This window comes from Conger conger, chromosome 2, assembly GCF_963514075.1.
Source record: "Conger conger chromosome 2, fConCon1.1, whole genome shotgun sequence".
NCBI lineage: Eukaryota > Metazoa > Chordata > Actinopteri > Anguilliformes > Congridae > Conger > Conger conger.
Window position 1 is genome coordinate 68,805,709 of NC_083761.1, and position 25,229 is coordinate 68,830,937.

At 42.8% G+C, this 25,229-nt stretch overlaps 1 protein-coding gene across 1 annotated transcript; it reads right to left on the reverse strand.

Moving 5' to 3' along the window:
- Positions 1-201: 201 nt before the first annotated feature.
- evpla (envoplakin a) lies at positions 202-19,283 on the reverse strand. The gene is made up of 22 exons (XM_061231359.1): positions 19,126-19,283; positions 14,020-14,119; positions 13,471-13,625; positions 13,165-13,288; positions 12,566-12,697; positions 12,307-12,348; positions 11,924-12,085; positions 11,515-11,622; positions 11,280-11,375; positions 10,802-10,912; positions 10,396-10,542; positions 9,682-9,836; positions 9,416-9,513; positions 8,176-8,348; positions 6,150-6,328; positions 5,875-6,013; positions 5,567-5,760; positions 5,305-5,455; positions 5,109-5,192; positions 4,703-4,807; positions 4,399-4,491; positions 202-4,140 (listed from the first exon to the last, which is right to left on the reverse strand). Exons 1-22 carry the CDS (start codon positions 19,176-19,178, stop codon positions 733-735), a joined length of 6,009 nt encoding a protein of 2,002 aa, XP_061087343.1. The 5' UTR covers positions 19,179-19,283; the 3' UTR covers positions 202-732.
- Positions 19,284-25,229: the final 5,946 nt, after the last annotated feature.

Genomic DNA, 25,229 nt, shown 5'->3' on the forward strand with positions numbered 1-25,229 from the left:
TGACATTGTTTTTTTGTACTTTTTCCTAAAGAAGAAACTAAACACTTGAGGACTATCAGCAAGTGATGACAGTGGAAAAAAAGAAGTAATCACGTAGCTCACGTAGCTCAAGTAATTGCTAATTATCTCCATACATAAGGGGTGAAAGTACAAAAAAGTGTGTTTGTGTGTGCAACATTAAGTAATAAAACATACGAAATCTTGAGAATGTTGAATTAATTTTAATCAGTTAGTTTGTGAATACAACAATAAACAAGTTGTAGTGTTGATAAAAAGTCTAAACAGATATCTCTTGGATTTTAATATATCCATCATCACTTGGAGAAGCACTGAAAAGTTGCCCGAAAACTTGGCAAAGGAACAAGATTGCATGAAAGCCCATCAACCCATTTAGCATAATATGAAAATATCTTGGATCAGATTGCGTTCTGAACATATATTATCCTGGATAAAAATAGATTTCATGCATTTTAAATAAGGTTTACAAAAAAATAACTTGAGCATCCCATTACAAACAAGAAAGTAAACAAATATAAGCACCTCAGCAGCAATTGCCTGAGCCAAAAATGAGCAACACAGGATTGTAGACTTCCTGAGATGGTTCATAATGATTATTTGGTACATCTTGCTGCGATGTCTGCTCATGGATATTTAAGTTGTCCATGTTAATTTGACTTCTGGTAACAATCATCACAGAGACCAGAGTCCCTTCTTATCTGGCAGTAAACATGTCTAGTAGCTATAGAGCGATGATCGGTGGGAGAGCTCTGTGGAGGCAGCAGGAAGCAGTAACAGTCCTGAGACAGGATCCTTCTGACAGCGAGCCATAGCCTGCTTGTAGTTAATCTTCTCTTTTGTAATGGGGTCAACTAACTCCTTAGCATAGTTGGAATCTTCCTGGAGCTCTCTGGCCATGTCGGTATTGATCATCTTTGACTTAGCTGCATCAGCAATGGTGAGGCGGCCACTCCTCCTGGGGTCTACTAGCCCCCCAGTTAGAAACTGTGCCTCCATGTAGCGCATTGCGTTTTCCTTTGGCATCCAATCTTTCTGGACAGCCTCCCCTACTGAGAGGCGTTCCCTTGTCATGGGGTCCTCCACCCCAGTGAAGGCCTTCTGAGCATTAATAAGCCGCTGTAGGTGAGTTGAATCAATGAGTCCACGCTCTGCTGCCTTGTGAACAGAGTAGCGATCTTTGTTGCTGATGTCCACAATGCCTCCAGTGGCGGCCTGTGCCTCCAGCAGCTTCTGTCCTGTGCTTACGTCAATCAGTTTGCGGGTCATGGCACTGCGCACAGACATGCGACTCTGGGAAGTCGTGTCAAAAATGCCAGCAATGGGAAAGTGCTCATCACTGTGGGATAGGCTGAATGTATTGCTTGTACTGCTTGTACTGCTTGGACTTCTGCTTGAATAGGACAAATTTGGACTCATGTAAGTTGAGGGCTTCTTAGATTTTTCTCCAGCAACCAGAAGGGCAAACTCTGAGATGGGAATCTTGCCATCCTTGTAGTTTTGCAGGTCATACTGGGTCAATCTGCCATCCTTTAGGGCATTGTTGATGGAATACTGTTTTCCACTTTTGCGGTCTTGCAGCACAGATATCTCCCCATCAGGCCCCATTGTGGTGACCTCTTCCCAATTACACTCCAGTTCCTGAAGATGAATGTACTGGTTCCGGTCAATCAGCCCTTCCACATATGCGTCATATGGAGACATGTCTTTGCCTGTCTCTGGGTCTAAGATTGTAATTCTTGTGGAGACATTAGTTTCTCTCGTTCTAGTTTCAGAACTGTCCTCTTTCTTCAGGCTGTTCAGCAGCTCCCGAATGGTGTTCTCCCTTTTGTGTATATTGTCTTTCTCATCCAATATCTCCCTCTCCAGACGCTGCACATCTGAGTCCATTTTGAGACTCTTTTGTCTGTTCATTTGGCTTCTCTCACTCATCAGCCTGGTGTGCTGCTGGTATGATATGCTGATGTCCTGTTTCTCTGACTCGACAGTCCTCAGTTCACGTGAGAGGCTATCTTTCTCTCTCAGCAGGGTATCTCTGTTATGGATGAGAGTCGTCTCCTCCATGGACTTAGATGTTTTTGTAGTCTGCGACCGATTCAGTTTCTCAGTAAGTCTTTGTATTTCATCCTCTATGTCCCGTCTTGCATTTCTCGCCTGTGACATCTGCTCTCTTAAGTGGGTCCTCTCAGCCTCAACAGCCTGATCTTTCTCCACCCGAATCACTTCTTTATAGACTGTCTTCTCCACAGACTTATCTCTCTGCAGGATCTCCAGTTTATGAGTAAGGTTCCTGATGTCCCTCTCCAGTCTAATGATGTCACTGCTCTCTTTGTCCATATCTATGCGTAAGCCATTGGTCATCTTCTCAAGTTTGGGATCTCTCTCAACCTTCATGACTTCTTCTACCACTATTTTCTCCTCAAGAGGTGGTGGTGCATTCTCTAGTTCTCTGATTCTAGTTGTAATCTGCCTGAGCTCCATTTCTACCTGAATCTTCTTTTGTCGTTCATCTGACTGCTTGAGAAACCTCTCCTTCTCCAGAACCTGAGCTCTCAGCTGCTGCACCTCCAGTTCCAGATTCCTCCGAGACTTCATCTCATCATCCAGGTTCTTGCTAAGTTTTTCATGCTCCAAGATCTGTCTTGGGTCTTTCTCCAGACGCACTACTTCCTGTATAACCACCTTTTCCTCCGGCTTCTGCCTCTCAAGAAGGATGCTCTTATTCTGGAGATCGAAAACTGTTTCCTCAATGGTGCGCCGACGCTGTGTTTCCTCACGTACCTCCCTCCTGAATCGCTCAGCCTCCTTCTCCAAGAGCGGATCATTCTCATATTTGATCACCTCTCTTGTCAAAAGTTTTGTCTCCACCTTGGACTTTTCAGCTTTCCATTGATCTCTCTCTCTTCGCAGAAGATTCAGTTGGTCCAGGGTGGTGTCATAGGTGGTCTGTAAGCGATACAGCTGTTCATTTAGCCTTTGCATCTCTCTGATGATTTCAGGGCTCTTCTCCTCTTTTACCACCTCCTGTACTACCTCCTTCATCTCCACCTTAGGCTTCTGGGAGCGGAGGGTGTTTAGATCTGTCATCAGTAAGGTAATTTCCCTCTCCAGTTCAGAACGATGTCTGCTGGACTCCTTCAGCTCTTTTCTCAGCCTTACCAGTTCTGCCTCAGTTTCAGGGTCAACCCTGTAGATCTCATTAATGATCTCCTTGACCTCCACCTTAGGCTTCATCTGCTCCACTTGTCCATAACGATGGCGGAGGCTAGTCAGATCATTGATGAGTGAGTTGTTTTCAAGTCTCTCTTCCTCCAGAGATAGTTGGAGCTTCTTGGATTCACTGATGAGCTCATGGTCTTGCTCTACCTTCTTCACCTCTTTGACAATAATCCTTGGCTGTATGGTAGGGATAACTCTCTCCAGAGTGTTGATTTGGCTCCTGGTTTGGAAGATCTCATCATTCAAAGATTTGCTCCTAAGGCCCTCATCACCAATCTCAGCTTCCAAGGTGGTCACAGCCCGCAGCGTTTCTGGATTCTTTTCAAATTTGATCACCTCCTTTTTCACCAACTTTTCTTTAATGGTGGGCCTCTTCTGCTCCAGAATATGTACCTCAGTTTTCATTTGGACAGTCTCACTTTCCCTGATCCTGACCTCATCCTTCAGGTTTCTTATCTCATCTCTCAACCTGGCGGCCTCCACATCCAGCTGGGGGTCTCTTTCAATCTCTGTCACTTCCTTTGTCACCAGTTTGGGCTTTATATTCTGCAGCTCAGTCTCCAGAGAGATTATCTTCTCATTGGTCATTTCAATCTCACTGTGGGTGCTAGAGCGTTTCAGAGTTTCACTGTGAATCTGGTTCCTCAGACTTTCAAGGTCACTCTCCAGTTTGGGGTCACGGTAGTATTGGAGAACCTCTTTTTCCTCCACTCTCTCTACACCTCGACGACTCTTCAAGGACATAAATCTCAACCTGAAATTTTCAAGGTCAGACTCAGCATGGGTCCGCCTGGTAATCTCCTCTGTCAGTTCTTTTTTCAGGTCTTCAGTCTCATCCTCTACTCTCTGCTGGCTCTGCAGTTGCATCTGCTGTTGTACTGCCACGTGGCTTATCTTTTCATCCTTCTGCTCATGGAAGACAATAAGACAGGTTTGAAGTTCATTTAAAATTGAAAGCTGTACTTCCTCAATTGTTTGTAAAGCACCTGAGGTAATATGGCATGCTGTTACAGAATGACTACTCTCACATTTACATGTTACTTTTCATCACTTCAATATCACTGTCATGTATGAAACTGATGGAAATTAGAATCTGTATAATATTGGAAGAGATTCATAATATACTATACATATAATGTATGCCCTCTCCGTGTTTTTCCATACCTGAGAAATTAGATTCTTTGCAAAATCCATCTGGTTGAGAAGCTGTTCATTCTCTGCTGATACTTCCGCATAACGATTCACCAAAGCCTTCTCCTATAAAACATAAATACGCAATTGACTTTCCGACAATCAGTTTGCAATAACTTAAAATCACTGAGGCTCAAATAGGCTGAATTATCCTAAAGCAGTCTCAATGTCTGAGGTTAACTGACAAAAAATAACATGGGAGAATATATCTGTAATAAGCATATTACAGAACATTTCTGTTAAAAAATAATGAAGCATTACTAGCTTTCAGTCATACCTGTTTCTGCACAGCATCAGCCAGGCTAGGTTGGTTGAGCTCTGGACCTGTTTTCACCCGATCACTGAGTGTGCTGCGGTACTTCTCAGAGTTTGTCTCATATTCCTGCCAAAATTGGTAAACCAGATTTAATGAATGACTGGAACATGTTCCAGAGAAAGTCAATGAATAAGTAGAGATGTAATCCATTGCTAATTTTCTTCAGTATATGTACAGTAAAACATACAGTAAAATAACTTCTTCTTACTCTTCTTATTTACTTATTGAAATAAAATCCCCATGAAAGAACAATGACACTGAAGCTTAAATCTGTATATACGTATATTTCATAAAAGTTGTACAGGACATATTTAACTTGATCTTTTCAGGATATATTAATCTTTATGAAAGTCAACAAAAGTCTTACATTGAGGGCGCTCTGCAGGTCATTGGACAATTCAACCGCTCGATCCAGGTCATCTCCTTTTCTCCCAATGTCTTCCACAACTCTCTAAAATATTTGTATAAAGGAAGCAAGGATTCCAACATTGAATATGATTACTGGTTAATTTAATAAGATTCACTGAAGATATAGAACCATTAACATACATAAACATACAGACCTTTTGGGAGTTCTGCTTGGTGTTGATCTGTGACAGATCATCAGTTGGACTGATCTTATTGTCTGGCAGATTGTTCAGGAAGGAGTTAAGCGACTGAGAGGTGCTTTGGAGTGCCTGGTTCTTATTCCCTGCTTCTTGCAAGACATTCTCTCTGTAAGAATGGGACAACAAGTCAGTAAATAAGAGGCAAGCACAGTGTGGTTTTTCTGTTTATGACTATCAGTGCAGGGGTAAGCTTTTTTGATTTTGCTTCAGGCCTCACCTCTTCTGCAGCTGGTTGTTGACATTAGTGTAGCGGTTCTTAAGCTGCTTGACCTCAGTCTCCTGCCTGCGTATGTCAGGACAGTACTCCTGGTAGCCCTTCTGCAGCGAGCTGCACAGCTGCTCTGTGGCCTCCAGGTCCTCACTCAACTTCTGCATCTCTCCCTGCTTGCTGGCCACATCGTCACGCATAGCCTGTGAACGGCAAGAATGAGTAATCGGGTGAGTTCTCAGGATCACATTCTAATTGGCAACCCCCAGATTATTTTGAACTGTGAGTGTAAGATTGACAGCAGGTGTACGGCCCACCTGAAGGTCCTGGGTGCGTGCTTGGATAGCATTGGGTGTATCTGGGATGGTAGTGTCAGCAGCCAACTTTTTCTCATAACCTGAGACAAAGCCATCCACCTTCCTGATTTGGTTTTCCAGGTCAAGGGAAGCTTTGGCCCTGTTGGAGAGAGAGATTAAGATCTAGCCCAGCCTGAGTTCAGTGTTGATAGCACAACAATGTTGTTTTGTATTGGGGAAAATGAATCAGGGTTGTGCACCGTTCCAGCACAGTGCTATCAATAATATCCACTTACTTCTTGCTGAAGAGATCGGCAAGACCAGCAATGCTGTCTTGCTTGTTTTTGGCATCATTCAGTTTGAGTGGTAAGGCTGAGGAGACGGTACCACTGGACTGTTGGGAGAGTAAGGGCTCCATCTCTTTCTCTGCTGCAGCCTTCTCCTGCTCTAGTCTCTTCAGGGCCAGGGCTGCTTTCTAACAGGCACAGCATAACAGTAGGTGAGCAACATAGTCAGATATATGAATTTGTACAGCAAGCTGGCACAGTGTCGGTTACCATTCATGTGAGCCATTAAGGTACTTACAGTGCATCCGGAAAGTATTCACAGCGCTTCACTTTTCCCACATTTTGTTATGTTACAGCCTTATTCCAAAATGGAATAAATTCATTTTTTCCCTCAAAATTCTACACACAACACCCCATAATGACAACATGAAAGAAGTTTTTTTGACATTTTTGCAAATTTATTAAAAACAAAAAACTAAGAAATCACATGTACATAAGTATTCACAGCCTTTGCCATGAAGCTCAAAATTGAGCTCAGGTGCATCCTGTTTCCACTGATCAACCTTGAGATGTTTCTACAGCTTAATTGGAGTACACCTGTGGTAAATTCAGTTGATTGGACATGATTTGGAAAGGCACACACCTGTCTATATAAGGTCCCACAGTTGACAATGCATGTCAGAGCACAAACCAAGCATGAAGTCAAAGGAATTGTCTGTAGACTTCCGAGACAGGATTGTCTCGAGGCACAAATCTGGGGAAGGGTACAGAAAAATTTCTGCTGCTTTGAAGGTCCCAATGAGCACAGTGGCCTCCATCATCCGTAAATGGAAGACGTTCGGAACCACCAGGACTCTTCCTAGAGCTTGCCGCCCATCTAAACTGAGCAATCGGGGGAGAAGGGCCTTAGTCAGGGAGGTGACCAAGAACCCGATGGTCACTCTGTCAGAGCTCCAGCGTTCCTCTGTGGAGAGAGGAGAACCTTCCAGAAGGACAACCATCTCTGCAGCAATCCACCAATCAGGCCTGTATGGTAGAGTGGCCAGACAGAAGCCACTCCTTAGTAAAAGGCACATGGCAGCCCGCCTGGAGTTTGCCAAAAGGCACCAGAAGGACTCTCAGACCATGAGAAACAAAATTCTCTCGTCTGATGAGACAAAGATTGAACTCTTTGGCGTGAATGCCAGGCGTCATGTTTGGAGGAAACCAGGCACCGCTCATCACCTGGCCAATACCATCCCTACAGTGAAGCATGGTGGTGGCAGCATCATGCTGTGGGGATGTTTTTTAGCGGCAGGAACTGGGAGACTAGTCAGGATTGAGGGAAAGATGAATGCAGCAATGTACAGTGACATCCTGGATGAAAACCTGCTCCAGAGCGCTCTTTCAGCAGGACAATGACCCTAAGCACACAGCCAAGATATCAAAGGAGTGGCTTCAGGACAACTCTGTGAATGTCCTTGAGTGGCCCAGCCAAAGCCCAGACTTGAATCTGATTGAACATCTCTGGAGAGATCTGAAAATGGCTGTGCACCGATGCTCCCCATCCAACCTGATGGAGCTTGAGAGGTGCTGCAAAGAGGAATGGGCGAAACTGCCCAAAGATAGGTGTGCCAAGCTTGTGGCATCATATTCAAAAAGACTTGAGGCTGTAATTGCTGCCAAAGTGTGCATCAACAAAGTATTGAGCAAAGGCTTTGAATACTTATGTACATGTGATTTCTTAGTTTTTTATTTTTTATAAATTTGCAAAAATTTCTGAAAAACTTCTTTCATATTGTTATTATGGGGTGTTGTGTGTAGAATTTTGAGGAAAGAAATGAATTTATTCCATTTTGGAATAAGGCTGTAACATAACAAAATGTGGGAGAAGTGAAGCGCTGTGAATACTTTCCGGATGCACTGTATGATCCATGTTAAGTACCTTGATTAAAAGCACCTTTAACGATATTAAAGAATGTGAAAACCTAAATCTAATTAATGATGACGAACCGAGCGCACTAATGAATTAAACAATGCTGTGATGCCCTCTCACCTCCTGCTCTTTCAGCCGATTAGCCAGGTCTGCTGCCGGGTCAGTGCGGTCCAGCGGGGCTCTCATTAGGCTCAGGATATCCTGCTGGGCCTTATCCAGATCATCATCCAGCTGATCCAGCTTCGTGGCCAACTCGGCTGATTTAGGGTCCATCGCGGCCCTGGTCACAGGGGCTGAAAGAAACAAGTTACATAGGTAGGCAGTGGCATCTCTACACTAAGGGATGGTGGGACCCGGCCCCACCAGTAGTTGCCGGTATTGCATTCTTATCTATCATTGACTTTCTTATCTCTGAAGCACTGAAGTTCAGTTAAGAAAGTTAGCTTTGAATTGCTCAAACTAGATATTATCCGTAATTCGGTAATGCACTCAAAGTAATAAAAATATTTTGTGCAATCTTTATTGTAGCGAAAAGTGCTCGATGCTGCCAATTATCAGTGGGGCCGGCCCCACAACCCATATCCCAGGCAATATGACAGGGAACCCCTTCTGGGCATGTCATTACAGATTTTCTATGTTGGCCTGTGGGGCCAGATTGCCTCGTCGATCATCTGGTAATTCCCACATAAAGGTTAGCTCTCTGTTAATTGGCTAGCTATCTGTCAATACAGTATTATCGTTGTCTTCATAGCTGTTGTAGTGGTCTCATTATAACTAGGAGACTTTCATTAAAAAAGTCTTGTTGTATATCACCAATAATTCCAATCTGGAGTGGTGCCAGAGATCTCCTGTCACGATGTGGTAGGCTATACTAACTTGGTCAAAAAAAACGACCCATTTTTGTATTTTAGCTAGACAAGCGACATGCGGAGCTTTTGTAAATTTCACCACACAAAGTAAGATTAATTAAGAAAATTAGCTAGCAGAAAACACAAATAAAGATTGCTTGCACTGCCCCTTCTGCAGGACTGGTTTTTATTGAATAATTCTGTGATATAGCTTGTTCTATTAATGCTAAGTAGTTTGCTGTATGATTGTATAATTAATTAAAATAGTTGGCATAGTCTATAGAAAATGTCAGGTAGATTGAGCTGATTCTGTAGCCTATTTAACAATGAATTTGCTGTTCATACTCTTACTCTGTGGTAGCCTACTATTTGACAGTAATAAAGCATACTGAAATTACTGTTTCTCGGTTTTAATTGTCTATGTTTATTTCACCTTTTCTCGCGGCATAGTGCAGTCCCAGGCTGACCAGTTTCCCTACAATATAATGCTACTATGTGAATAATCTGTTTACCTGATTTCAGTGACCTTGTAACCTCTGGGGTGTGGTTCTTCAGGGAAGCCTGGAGGGCAGCTCTCTTCTTCTTCAGGTCTGAAAGATCTGCAGTAAGCCTGCTCTCACAAAGAAGCAGACAGTGGCATTACACTTACTGTACCTGCCTTCTAGACAGCAACACAGGCATATATCTGCTGAATTAATAGCTTTCTCTATCCTAGGGGCAGGGGAGGGGGGGTGGTAGGGAATACAACACTGATGAAGAGTGCTCTTGGATTTCTTACCTGTCAACTTTGTTAATGGCCTCTGGGTCAGGGGGTGGTATCACGAAGCACACCCCTGGCATTGTTTTGGCTGTCCCATTGCTTGCCTGAAGGTTCCAGTTCTCATTGTCCGAATTGGATTTGAGGAGTAGCTTCTCGCCTCGAGTCACTGATGCCTAAAGGAGTGTAAATAGAGATCGTATTTTCGCTTGGCTTCCACAGAACCACTCAACGTTTGACCTTGTGCTTCTGCTACGCCTTACTGTAACCTCTGCTATCGATTCATGAGAATGCAGTATAGTATGTGCTCTCCCCCAATGCACGAAAAGCTTCAAGTCAATCTTGCACAGACTCAAGCCAGAGGAAGACACTGCATGTGTAGCTTGACCAACTATGGTGGACGAACCAGAAGGCATGGCTTGTGTGTGATGATACAGAACTGAAACTGAAACCACCTGAAACCCTCCATTCCCTGGACAACTCTAGCTTGGACGACGCTGGACGACGCTAGCTGCAAATGTATATCACCCTGTGAGGCTGGCTGCCATAGTTGGCACTGGCATAAACTGGCTTCAAAACCAAATTGTGAGTGAACAGTGCTGTAACCAGAACAGTCCCAGCACCCCGCCATCATTTGGATTCTAAACCACTGCATCGTCTTTGTTAGGAGAGACAAAGGCTTTTATGATGTAATGTGTGAAAAACAGACTGCTATGGCAGCTGACAGGCCTGTACCTTTTTGGTGCTCCAGTCACACAGGGACTCCACACTGACAGGCTTGTTGAGCTGGCTGCGGCGTAGTTTGAGCGGGGTGATGGAGGTGCTACGCGTCTTCAGATCTGCCAGGTCTTGCTCATTCCGCTGCATCGCCCTCTCTTCCCCCTGTTAGAGGTCAGACAGGCGAAGAAGCTCAGTTATGTGGAGGTTTTGTTAAGGTAAATAGCTAATTTGGGCAAATAATCCAAATTTATGCGCCAGTAGCAAGAAACTAGCAACAAAAATAGAGTCTTGAAAACGTAATTGGAAAATATACTGGACACGATATGACAATAAAATGCATATCCACAACACACAACAGAATACGTGCTTATCTAGAGCTGTACCATTCATGTTAATTTCAGCTTGCAATAAAAAACCTCACCTCAAGCTGTAGGAGGATCTCAGTGTGGGTCTTATTGGTCTGAGCTTTTGGGTCCAGGGAGGAGTTGAGTTTCCCCAGGTTCTCGGAGAGAGTGTCTGCATCCAGTTGGAACTGGACAGGACAGCAGGCATACATCAGGGACAGAGGAATGATACAGCGCATCTCCACAAACATGCAGCCATGTCATGGAAGTCTATCCAGTGTGACCAGATAATTTCAGAGAAGATATAAGCCTTGTTAATATTTTAATACACTGTATTTATATGGATAAATCTCAAAGTGCCTTACAAAAGGCAATGATAAAACAATCATTAAAAAGTTACAAAGTGCATTAAAAACAAGACCGGGTGGAGTTCTGGGCTCTGCTAAAAGGCCGCTGCTGTTCCACCTCAGTGAGCGGGGCCTGGGGGATTCCCCTGGAAGATAGGAGCGACAATCACCACCACGGAAAGTCTAAAAACCGTCCCGAGCTCAGTACCTTCTTGTACTCCTCCACATTCTCCAGATGTGACTCCTGGCAGATGCACAGATTCAGGAATTCTTGCCATTCGGTCCTCAACGCATCTCTGTGCATCTATAACACGCAAGTGCCATAACGATTAGAGTGCATGAAAAAAAAAAACACCTCAGAGCATTGGAATAACAAGAGCACTAGGGGGAGCTGAACGGCAGATTTCTTGTGTTGAGGCACCGTCACGGAGAGACGTGCAGACCTGTATGGTGTCGCTGGCAGGGTGCTTCATCTCGATGAGCCGGTCCCCGCCATCCTGCAGCTTGTTCACCTCGCTCTCATGTGACAGCAGGCTGTTGTTCTTGAAGTGCTGTGAAACCAAAATCAAAGCAGGAATAAACACCTGACTGATTTGACATTGATCTAACATTGGACAAGTTGAAAAACGACGTATTCCCAATACATTGAGGAGCATATTAAAATAAATTAATTGAGCATATTCCCAAAATCAGGAATTCACTTTGATTCTGTTTGGTTTTAACCCGTATGTTTATCGACAGGTTTCATTCTGAATGTATTTCTGTGCACCCCTATGGGCCCGTGCCGGGACAGCTGTGTACTGGTTCTCCTTCACCTGCTCCTTCCTCTGAAAACACATCCATCCCTCTCACCTCGTACTGCCTGCGCACATCCGGGGGGTCCACCATGCGGTCACTCCAGTCCTGACTTTGGATCTTTTTCTGTTCTTCATTCAGGTATGCAAGCTCTTTATTGCAGCCCTGCATGTAGTCATACAAGCTGCTCAGGTACTGGTGCCGCCATTTTGAGTTGTCCTGCCAAGAGAAGAGAGCATGTTACCGCCCCGGCCCACCACAGATACAAATACCTATTGTACATTGTATGATGAGATTGTATTTCTCAAATTATATGGAACTGGTACAACTATAAAAGGTACAAGCAGTTGTAAGACTTGGATCTAGCATAGCGGTTAATATATGAATCCCCATAATACCACACCGAAAACGTATTATTCCAGTTTATAAATATTACTTACTAAAAGATTGTTGTACTGCTTCTGAATGGCAGCAAACTCCTCCTGAAAGATCAGAAACACAGGATTTAGTGCACCGTGGTCTTCCTGCACATTGTGCAGTGGAGTGGTGTGATGTTGGTGGATCCTGATTGAAACTATATACATTCTTGGTGATTTCCCATTTTTATTTCCAGTTATACTGATGTTCTCCACTTCCGGATGAGAGAATCTGCCATGCGATTTAATTGTATTGCAAATGTGCATAATGCATGGCAGGTACCTTGGATCCTGTGGAACTGACATCAAGCTGGTTTTTGTAGGCCTCGATCTCTTTGTGCAGGATGTTGTGTGAGGCAATCTGCTTCTCCAGGTCTGACATACTGGGGCCATACTCTTCCGCATTCACTTGTCTCTGTAAAACACAAGGACAGGCCACAGACTCCCTTAGCGCAGCACTGACACCTGACAGAGGTGTACTCGAGTTTTGTACGAGGACCCACAATTATATGGACAGCTTTATGTTAGCTGAGGCCACAAGTTCAACTGGTAAACCAAGCACAGCACGCAGCACTGGCTGGGCTTCACGTGTCATGCCAAGACTCCAGTTTTACTTGTTCTACACCCTGCTGAAAAAAACTGCTCAAGCTAGTTTGTAGGTGGCCCTACAGACAAGCTACCAGCCTAGCTGTTTGACCAGCTCATACCCAGCTAGACCAGCTTATTACCAGCTTGACCAGCAAAATTTTCAAGCTGGTCGAGCTGGCATAGTTTTTACAGCAGGGCCTAATAAGGCGTGCAGAGAGGGAGGGCACGCTGGGGTGGGGTGACAATTGTCACCACTGTCCTGGGTAGTGCGTAACAGAGAATGGCTAGGCTTACCTGTTTCTGGTTGAGCACTTGGGCCCAGTCAATTCTGGGTGCCAGTTCGACTTCCTTGATCTGTTCATACACCTCGCGGTAAAAGCCGCAGTCTTTGAACCAGCGGTCATGGAGGTGGCTGACACTGAAGAGGCAAGAGACAAAAAGAGGGCTGAGTTCTCTGTATTATTCTTTAGAAATACAAAAAAAGTTTAACCTATAATAACCTCAGAAATGATATCATTATTTGTAAGTTTTAAAGACAGCACTACAAACAGCCCTGGGCAGTGGGAAGGAGCACAAAATGGACAGGACTGCAACACTCACTCGCTCTCAATCTCGCTGCCCTGTGGGTGCTTCAGCTTCTTGGCCTTATCCACGTCCAGAAAGAGGTCCTTCAGCAGTCCTTCTGCCTCCGCCAAGCGATCCGCGTTCTCCTTCTGGTGCTTTAATGGCAGGTCCTTTCTCAAGTTTTCTGCATCCTAAGAACGAAAAAAACAGTGGGAGGGGATGTATCACGGATTGACCATATAAGCATGTCAAGGGGAGTAAAGGCTTTGTTGTTATACCCCTCCGTAATTCACAGATTGAAATTGAATTCATTACACAGGGAATGATTATCATTCCATGACCAGTTGGCATTACCCCGCAAACCTGCATTCTCTGAATATTGTTCTCTCATGTGACCTGTATCTGTTCTAGCATTGGCTTTGTAAGAAACAATATTACATTGTGACATCTGCGAACAACAGAAAAAATAACCGTGTGTGTGGGTGTGTGTGTGTGTGTGTGTGACAGGGTGTGTGCGTGTACATGCATGTGTGCATGTGTGCATACATGTGTATGTGTGTGTGCGTGGAAGGTTAGTCTACTCACCACAGCCAGCAATTCCTCAGCACGCAAGACATCTTTCTCCACCACATCAGCATTCTTCTGCATGCGAGCAATCAGCAAGGCCAAATCATTTACTTGGCTCCTGTGCGGGTAATAGAAAGGTTAATACTGGTATTTACACCTTATGTGATTTTCAATACTGGTCATTCTCAAGTTCAGCCCTGGGGGAACTCTGTCTATGTTGCTTTTTTCGTCCTGACCAATCTTTTTGTTAGAAGAATGGAAACCAGCATACACAGAGACCAAACTTGAGAACCACTCCTCTACACAACCAGACAGAGATGATCGATAACCTCAGTAAGAGAGGAATGTTGTATTCTCTTTTAAGGCAGCACATTCTCCTATATATGCTTTGTACAGAAACAAAAAAGTCACATATGTCCCTATATCCAGTACATTCCTCTCTATCCTTGTTGTATTTCACATGTTTTCAGAAAAGACTATTTTAAGCTTCTCAATGAGTACAGCATGTTCACAGGTGAGGAGATGAGGGGTGTTTGGGCCAGATCTGCGATATGATAGAATTCCTCTTCCCTCCTCCAGAATTCTTCCCATTGCAGTCATTCCACAAACAGTGCTGTCTCTCAGTTATTCTTTCTGAGTGCAATCTCCTATTGTTCTCCTGTTCTTACTATACCTGCTGGCCATTAAAGGTAATTCCTGAACACTCCTTATGATGATTAAGATATAAAGCATAATATCTGAGGGTGTATTTGAATGCCTCATCTGTCAGTGAACTACTGGCTTTCAACAATGTTGATTTGTTCAAATTATTTAATTTCCTCAGAACATACATTTTGTTTTACTAGGACAGATAACTTACATTTAAAAAACAGATCTAAAATCTATCATACCTGTAACATATTTTAAATGATCACCTTATTCAACTAGTTACTTATTTAGTAATATACTTTTTCTCTGTCTGCAGTGAATACTACTGAATTCAGGCTAGACAGATCTTCTGGCATTCTCCTACAATGTTGCACATAAAAAGCAATACAAGACATGCTATTTGAGGTCAGAATATCATGCATTTTAATTCCTTCCATAACTTCCATATCTAGTATTCTACATAAAATGCCTTGAAGAAATAGCCAGACATAAATATAATCAGATGAAAATGAATGATCAAATTATATTTTAAGGTCTAGTTTAATTCCTTTAATGCTCTGAAGTTTAATTTATTGACTCCAGACTGACTGAACATTACATATTCCTCTATTGATGCATACATGAAAGCTGTACAGCAATGATGATGTCACAATGCAGGCTTGAGGCTAGCTCTGTATGTCCAGTGTTTCGTATGAACATAATGATGATAGGTACCATTTAAATGTGAAGTAGCACAGGACATTCAAAACACTCAGTCTCAAGCCAATCACTGCCTCTCTATGGTAGTCCTACCTTCCGGCTGTATTCTGACACATGAAACCAAATATAGACTAGATATTCAAATACAAAAAAAGCTGTGAAAGCTACTACTGCAAGTTTATTTGCATGTTTATTATTCCCTTAAAGTATAGACTCTCAATCAGTGGCAGAGCATAACACATAGTAATACTTCAGTGAAAAGAAAGCAGTCACTCGGTGAAATTGGAAACAACTTTTTGATCACCACTGTGTGAGATTTAAGCTTGCGTTAGAACTACAATATAAACAAACAGACAATGGCTTCTAACCAGCAATACCTACAAAGCTATGTAAAGCTATGGGTAAACTGACCAATCAAGCAAACTATATGTGCATTTCTGTCACTGATATGGTTAGTCTATTTCACTAAAACTCCACAGTATCCAGAATTCACACTGAAATGACCCACTGAAAAACTAGCTTGCAAGGTCGTAAGTCAAGTTAGGCAGATCCGTTCCAATGTCAAATTCCAACATCTCTCTTGACTATTTAATAATTATAGGGCAGAATATGGAAGTCATTCCATGATTCCACAAAGCTGTCAATCAGGTATGCAAGCAATGTTTAACGGCACTTTATGTCATTATCAGTAAAACATATTTTATTTCAATGGGTTTTCATCAGGATATGTGCATCTTGAATAAAATAAAATGCAAGGGATGCTTTCCAAGCATCCAATAAACCAGACTCAATCAGTTTGGCACTGTACTGTATGTGTCTATTATCTCCCAAATGTGATGTGCTGTATGGAGATTGTGTCCATAGCTCCTCAATAGGTCTCATAAGAATGAGCTGGAGGAGTTTTTGTTTCAGGAAGTACCTTTTTCTTATTCTGAAACAACTGCAATAATAAAATAATTATTCTCTCTTTGCCTATGCATCTTTATCTCTCTCCCCACCAAACATGTCCCTGTGCAATGCTCAGAGGCATTATCACACTCCCTGACAAGCAGGGGAAGGCTTGCTTTTGTGTCTGGATACCAGCATACTCCAGGTCATATCAATACACCGACAAATAAAACCAGGTCCTCTGTCTCCTATTACCCTGCTGGTGTCATCTCAGCTCCAGCTTACCCTATCTACAGAACTAAAAACATTTTAAAGTTCAATGAGAACATGCTATTCAGTCCAACAAGGCTCATATTTTGCCTATAATCTATCGTACATTTACTTCAGCAATGCCTCAAGCCTGGTCTGAAAATTATGCACGTTTCTGCTTTCAATATGGCTCACATCAGCTATTACAATATCTCTAAATATCAATCCAAAACTTTCATTAGTTCCTGTATCATGTTCTTATAGATTTGCTTACAGAACTACAGAAAACTTGAGCTAACCTTCAGTTTAGCCATTTCAAAACACATCCTTCACATGTTCCACAAGTGATATTTGTTTTATGTAGTCACATAAAAGTGATGTAATGGTTTTTTGTGTCCACAGAAGACACTGTCCAACAAGAGGCATTGTCTAACGCGATAGGGATGACGTCAAACAGGAGCCTGATGATGCACAGACCCGCAGCACAAGAGGATATCAGCTGCTTTGATCCATAAAATCTCCGCCCTCATCTGACCTAGGTAAACCAAAACAACCATAGCAGCTCATGCTGCACAGTGCTCAGGGCTGTAATATTCCCCGAATACAGGGGTTCTCAGCCTTCATCCCGGAGGGCTCTGGTGGATTTTTGCTTTTGTCTTATAATCAGCAGTCTGTTCAGATGAGGTGAGTTGTGTGATAAACTACTTTAACTGATAAAATGAAGTGCAGACAGCCAACAACCAACAACCAACACCTGTAGACCACGTGGATCCTCCAGCACCAGAGCTGAGCACCTCTGCTGCAATACCATGGTGGTATTGATATTCCACCCAAAGATATCATCACCCATGTTTTTCTACATAAAATACCTCTGATTAGCATACGGGCAATGGTGATGTGTATGTGCTCATCAGTGAATTTCCCATTCAAGTGAATGAAGAGTATTAAGTGTGATCGGTTTCTGCAGAGGAAGCTGTGCACAGCCCAGACTGCCCTCACACTGTAGTTTCATGGTGCCCCAGGGCAGAGACAGATAGAGTAAAACTGTTCACTTCGCACTCTGCGCTGGGTTTTCAGGAGTGGTCATCCCATCTCTTTGTTACCCTTTCATTCTCTCTCTTCTTCTTCCTTTCTTTATACCCAAGGGCACACCCCAGTCTCTTAGCAATCCGCATATAGAAGTCCTGACTCAGAAGTGTGTGGGCCCAACCTCCCCTACCTGTTCAACAGAATCTGCCTGTGATGGTGAGCAGCATGATTAAAAAAGCAGTAAAATGCAAATCCGTGCCCTGGTTGGCCTGTCTAAATACAACTAGCAATGACTCAAAACAGTCTTTCAGTAATCACTGGATAAAATTGACTGCATATGTAAATGCCAATCCAGAGCTGTTTGTTATATTTGTTTCACTCCCAATGCAACAAAAGCAAACCGATGAATCTGTTTCCCACTAAAGGTGAGCTGGATTCTCAGAAAGATAAAAAAATATGTACACTTAATTTGACATTATGCCCATTGTAAAAAGGAAACAAAGGAAAACCTTTATTGTATCAACATAAACCTGATTCCAAGATTTAAAAAGTTAAGCAATATGTACCTCTGGGAATGAGAATACAGAATCAGATACCACAGTGTGGCTGTTTAGGTATGTGTGCAAGTGTTTGAAGTTGTTTAGTTACTTTTTTACAATATTCAAATAATCCCATGAATGGTATGAAGAAAATCATCTTAACTGGGTTTACTAGCAGTCTATTAAGTTAGTAAATCTCACAGTGAAAGAGACACACCTCCAAAATATCTATTTGACCAAACCTGTTGACAAAATGCAAATATTTTAGATGAGGGTGTAACTAACAGTGCCAACCTCTACCAGTGATAGAATTTTGCAAAACCAAAAGCTTTTCATTAGAGGCTATAAAACTAATGTAGCCCAACCCAAAATGAATTTAAAAATCTATGCTGAAGTATACTGGTACCTTGAAAATCGTATGTTCTTTCTCTGGAACAAACATTGCGATAAGGAGACCATTGCCATTTAAATTGAGCAGTGCAATTAAACACCGGGTGCATTCCTACCTCTCCCCCCAACCCCCCGGGACCCTGACCTGGTAAGCAATTTAAGAAAAGAGATGGATGCATGGATGGAATTGAACAACTGCAATAAAAGTTAATCGCTATGCCAGATAATCACATGACAATAAAAATAACAATCAAATGCATATCGACAACATGATTTTCAACACCTTTCTGTCCAAGATCTCACTTCGTCCATGAGAGCTACCTCTACACACTGGAAAATAAATGTCTTGCCTGATACTGGAAACTGGTTTTAACCCTATGAGCTGCCCTTTAAACCACACTCATGTTTACAAAGCCAGACAAAACTCTGTTTCCCTAAACTCTCTGATCAGAGTACCCAGAAAGGCATTAAAAAAAATAATCTGACTTGTAGTAGCCACCAACAAATGCGACAAATGCTGTGAACCACAACTCAGTCGAGTCCTTCAGGAATCTGTATTTAATTAGAACAGAGACAGGCAGAGAAAAGGAGAGCGAACAACACCCTCCAGTAGAGAGGAAATATGACACAAGCGTCCGCACACACACACACAGGGGCAGAAGGCCTCCCTGCTCAGACTCACTTGCTGATCTTGCCGGACACCTTCAGCAGGCCACCGTCCTTCTTTTTAAACATCCTGGGGCTGAGGAGTTATACGAGTTGAAGTCCCTTTGTGCTTCTGTCTCCCTCTATCCTGTCTCTGTCCCCTCTCTTTGCTCTAGTGGGAGTTGTTCGTGTGACACGGCAGAGTTAAAATGTGGCTACCTGTCCCAGCTCCGCCCTGGGAACAGGTGTGCCGACACCCAGACATTCATCTTGTTCCACAGGACCGGGTGGACCTGTTTCACATTCTCATTCTTGCTCACTCTGCCCCTGTTTCTCCTTACCCCAACAATTTATTTGTTTTTACCATATCAAAGAAAATGTTTTCTGTGAACTATAGTTTCTCCAGTGCCAATTGTTTCTCTTAATTTTTTTTCAGTATCTTGAAGCAATTGCAGTAACTTAAAGAGACACAGTCGGGACTGATTCTCATAGGGAAAATGGTGCCAACAATTGAATATAATTGAATTGCTCAATCCGATCAATCCATTTATGGAGACATAGCCACAGGCTGAAGCAGAGGTTGAAGTGTTTTAGAATATATATGTAACACAAAGACATCAGGTGGGCACATCCCTCACAAACCCTGCAGGCACACTTAGGAGAGGAGGGCTGCGAATTTATGTGTGGTGAGCGTGACAGGGCAGTATTAGTTGTTCATCCTTAAATAATATTTATTGGGAAAAAGAACATTTTAATCTAAAAAAATACCATCCATGTTATGAATAATTCATCCAAACTCTCACTCTCAAGACCCATGTCTGCAAGGGGTGGTCTGCTTGATTCACTTCCCTCCAAGGACAAGAGTATTTGTGCTTTGTTGGCAAAAGTTGTAGAGTACCGACTTTGTCTACCCGTATCCGTTTCTAAGACCTGTATGTGCTGGATCATTGTTGGAATGTACCTCTTCACAAAAACCTGAGCTTTTAAGCAGAGGCAAGAACGTTTCTTTGCCAAGAATGTCTTGGCACACATTTGCACTGAATCTTCCCAAAGAAGTATCTGTAAAGCTCAACCAATTTGGTTTATGTTGTAGGTTCTGAAGATATAACTCCACCAATGATCCAGGGTATGTCGAGACCATCACAGATACCTTTAATTGCTGTAAATTGGCATGAATTAATTTCTGAACCATTTCTGTTTCCCCCCCCCGGCGGCACGGATGGTGCAGTGGGTAGCACTGCCGCTTCACAGCAAGGGGCCTCTCTGTGCGGAGTTTGCATGTTCTCCCCGTGTCTGCATGGGTTTCCTCCGGGTACTCCAGTTTCCTCCCACAGTCCAAAGACATGCAGGTTAGACTGATTGGAGAGTCTAAATTGCCCATAGGTATGAGTGTGTGAGTGAATGGTGTGTGTGCCCTGCGATGGACTGGCGACCTGTCCAGGGTGTATTCCTGCCTTTCGCCCAATGTATGCTGGGATAGACTCCAGCCCCCCTGCGACCCTGTTCAGGATAAGCGGGTTCAGATAATGGATGGATGGATGGATTTCTGTTTCCCTGCATACGGAGGTAAAATGAATGGATGACAGTGTAGTATAGAGACCTGCAACTCCAAGGTTGTAAATTTGACTCCCAGGTCTGAGCATAAATACATCAGTAAATATCCAGCTGCATAAATTGGTTGTTTGTATGCATGTAAAAAAAGGAATGCAATCTGTGGAAGATGCTACAAATATAGATTCACTCCTTGAAAGCTTGTGATAAAATGGCGTCCTCGGAATTAAATTACCGAACAAAGTGAGTTTGATTGTATAGAATGTGTGTAGGCCAATGACAAGTTCATTGAATTCTTACTTAACATCGTTATCATCAAATGATGAGAATAGATCACTTTTATAAAGAAGCTTTTCATGATGTAAACATGAGGTGTAACTCAAGTGTATTACCCATCTGGGCGATGCAGATCTTCCATTTTGTGCCAAATGCTCACCACATATCAGTTGAGCTGGAGGGGGAAAATTATTTCCCAAAATGTGTGATTTCCATAAAATCAGAAAAACCCCTACTCTCTGTATTTTGGATGTTAATGCCTATTTGCTACAAAGTTCCTGGTAACAAGTCCGAATTAAGAAGTCAAGGACGTTAGTAAAGGCTTTAGACTAATTTCTCATGGAGAAACATTTGGTTGTGGCGCTGTCTTCAGGAAATGTGTTGTGACCGATTTAGCAAAGCTCAAATTAATTGAAGAGAATGTAATTTATTTGTTAAAAGCTGCTGTATTTAAATTTTTACCTTCTTGCCTTGTTCATCCAATTAAAGGAGGGGAAAAAAGACTAGCCAGGGTAGTTTGTCACGTCTCTGCAAGTTGGTTTTCATACTGTATGGAAATTAATAGAAACCAATGGCAGCTTGAAAGTCGCAGAACATTTAAAAAGCTATTGTATACTTCGCAAAGTACTTTGCAGCAATTCAGTACAGAAAATTTGTATTAAACAGGTTTTAATATCCAAAATACCAATATGGTCCTTGAAAATACCATGAGATCTTAAATGTCCACACTAACAAACTCAGTTTCATCATCCTAACCAAGCCACTGTGTTGGCATATTGAGGTTGTACGTGGTGCACAGACCCATTCATATCGCTTTCTGTAGCAATCGTCTGTTCCCAGAAGGCCTCCTACCCAAGTAGTAACCAAGTCCAAACCGGTTAACTTCAGCCTACAGGTATGGTATCAGTAGGGACTCTGGTTCAGCAGATTGGAGCAGAAATTGTATTGTGTACTCAATTTGTGTGGAAAAAGTACTGTTCGCACACTTGCAGTATATATTAAATTTATCTTTACATTTTACCACTGTAAAGTCTTGAGTCATTAACCTGGGCAAGTCTGTTTAACCTTTTTTGGGAAATTTCCAGAAACAACATTGTGACACAACCAAATGTTTCTTGTGCTTATTACTCATGGTTTACAAATGTAAGTGCCTTACATTAAGCAGGGGCTGCAGAGCATTTATATACAGGCCCTGCTCAATGTAAGGCACTTACATTTGTAAACCATGAGATCTGCAGCCCCTGCTATACATATATATATATATATACACACACACACACACACACACACACACACACAGTACTGTGCAAAAGTCATAGGCACCTGTATAACACTCTGTACAGATAAGATTCTTTCAAAAATAATTCAATGAAATAAACATACTACATACTATACATTTTCCATTACATTTTAGTATTTTGGCAGAATAGTTAAAAACTGAATCAAATCAATATTTTTTGTGACCACCCTTTGGCGTTAAAACTGCATCACTTCCCTGAGATAGCCAATGCTGTCCTGCAGTTCTAGAAGACAATCAGCAGGGAGGTTGTTCCAAGCATGTTGGAGAACTTACCACAGTTCTTCTGCAGACTTTGGTTGGCTCCTTTCTTCTGATCTCAGACAGTCTTGATCAAGTTTTTATGTAAACGTAGTCAATTGCTTACAGTAATATGTTACTTTTTAAATTAAATACAAAAATGTCTCTGTAAAATTAAATCTTTTGGAAAAGGAATATTTGGAAATCTCAAATGTGTTATTTTATACTAACACACAGACAAAACGAAAAACATATATAATAAAGTCTAGGGTGCCTAAGACTTCTGCACAGTACTGTATATATAAGCGGTTCCTTATATTAAGGCAGCGGTCCCACTCCAAGTACAGGAGAGCTGCAGGGAGTGCTGGTTTTTGTTTTTGCCTTAATACCAATTTAGACCCAATAAACCAGGTGAGGCGAGTTAATTGATCAATGCAGTTAAGTACAGTTAAGTGCTGAGGAAGAACAAAAGCCATCACACCCTGCGGCTCTCCAGGAGCAGGAGTGAGGACCGCTGTATTAAGGCATTGTTCCAGTGTGTGCATGGACTCCATGGTCTGGCATCGAATCCAAACCACACAGGGTATCACACAATTGGCCGAATGTTGGCAGAGATGACCGTATTACTCAGCAAACCCCGCTGGTCAGTAGGGGACCACATTCTGTGTGCTGAAGCCGCAAGAAGTGCCTTTCTCCAACAAATGCCTGTTCATATTTCACTAACTGGCTGCAGTGTGCAAGGAAGCAGGGTCTTGACCTCTGGCTGTGCTGATTGAGGAGGCTGTAGCAATGACCATGGCTGCTGAACATGACTGACCACTCCAAATTTGGAAGGGCAAAAAAGATTAGTTGCCGTATAATAATACACCTACTGAAATGTTTTGAGCAGATATTAGCTTGGGTATTGTATCAATGTTTCACATATTCAGTTTTTTTAAAAGTCAAGTTGCTTCCAAGCCAGTGGACCTTTTCCCTTAAACAAAATAGCATCGAGTAAGATGATAAAAATATAGACATTTAAATGCAGCACAGGACTTAATATTACTTTATATGCACAACAGTGGAAACATTTTTTGATTGTTTTGGCAAGTTCCACACCAAGGGAAAGCATAGGTTGTCATCAATGATCTACTCCATCCATCCATCTCTTAAATCATTCATTTCCAGTCAGGGTCGCTGGGGCAGTGAGACGAGGGGGCAGGAGCCTATCCCAGCATGCAATGGCAGAGAGGTAGCAAAAAGGATATCCTCCCACGTGTTTACCTTCTGTGAAAATACTTTTGGGGGAGTTTTGCTGAAATTCAGTGAAAGAGCAACAAGCGTCAAAAGTACGGTGTCCTGTGAAAACAGCACTGCGGACAGGCCGTCCCCTGTGAGGAGCTGCTTTATGAAACCCTGGAATGTGGCCATGCAACTGCCATGGCAACCTCGGGAGCAGACAGGCAGCATTTTTCTAATTCTCTCTCCCAGCTCAAGATCTATAATCAATGCCTCTTTCTAGCCCTGCACTCTTACTGTACCTCCAGAGCAACATGAAAAATGTATAAAATGCATAAAGAACGCTACACAAACTTGGCATTGGAGGAAAGTCTTGGCCACATGTCTTTATACTCTCCCTCAGCAGACAGCCACATGTTCAAGCGTAAGATAGTAAACCAAAAAATAACCAGCTTGAGTAAAAGAGGTTTAGAGGACAGCCGCTGACAATAGGTTGTGGTTTCTGGGCTAACTGAGCACAGGTGAGGATCATCAGTACTAAGGCGGAAAACAATGCCAGCATTGCTCATTCAGCCTGTGACTCAAGAGTTCCACTGACATTGTTTACAACCTTAATAAAGTTAACAAGCGAAATGAGACAATCCACCCCATACAAGAACATAGCAACGGTAATGTACAAAAGAAAAAACATTTATTGTATAGGGTGTGTTGACAATAATGCCAATGAATTGACAAGGCGAAAGTGTCTCCCATGTTTCTGAAAGGTGATGGGGACCAATTATACCGACAGGTTGCTGTGGTCAAAACAGCCAGTAGCATGGTGACCGAGTGAGGACCACTAGAGCAACACCTCAGCATTTTAAACTATTGACCAACAGTGATCAGTAACCGCAAAATGACAGTTCAGGTTTACCTTCTTTGAAAGGGATGCAGTTTTAGTGCGGTTGACTTTTACATTGGAGGGGCAATCACAGTAAAATGCTCCTAGGGTAGTCAGGACAAAAAAAATAAATAAGTACTGACACCACGTCCATACAGCAGGAAATTCCAATATTGAGGAGTCTCGGATGAAAAAAGACAAAACATTTAACCTGTAAATGAAAGTTCTGAAACCTTGCTGAAAACCAGAGGAATATAGTGAGAGACTGCCCTCAGGCCAGGCGAAGAGAGTCATACACGTTACACTCATTGCAATCAATCTTGCACGCACACCTGCCCTCACCCCCCAAAAACCCTTGGAACGCCACAAAGGCTGGCCAGGCAAGGCCTAACTGCAGAGCCATGACGTGGGCCGAGCCGTCAGATGAGACTACGAGAGACAGATACAGATCTGTGGAGGAATGACGTGGGAGGCGACAGCAGGTCCAGATAAAATTCCACAGCGAGAGTTGCCGGTGCGTTGTACCTGTGGTTTCAGCAGGTGTGTCGTCGGGAACGCACCCCATGCTGGTATTCACCTCACCAACACCCGAGAGCGAGAGAGCGAGAGAGCGAGACTCCGCAAGAGAACAAAGGGTGGCAGAAATGGCCAGTTTCCTCCGCTTCGTCTAGTGACAGTC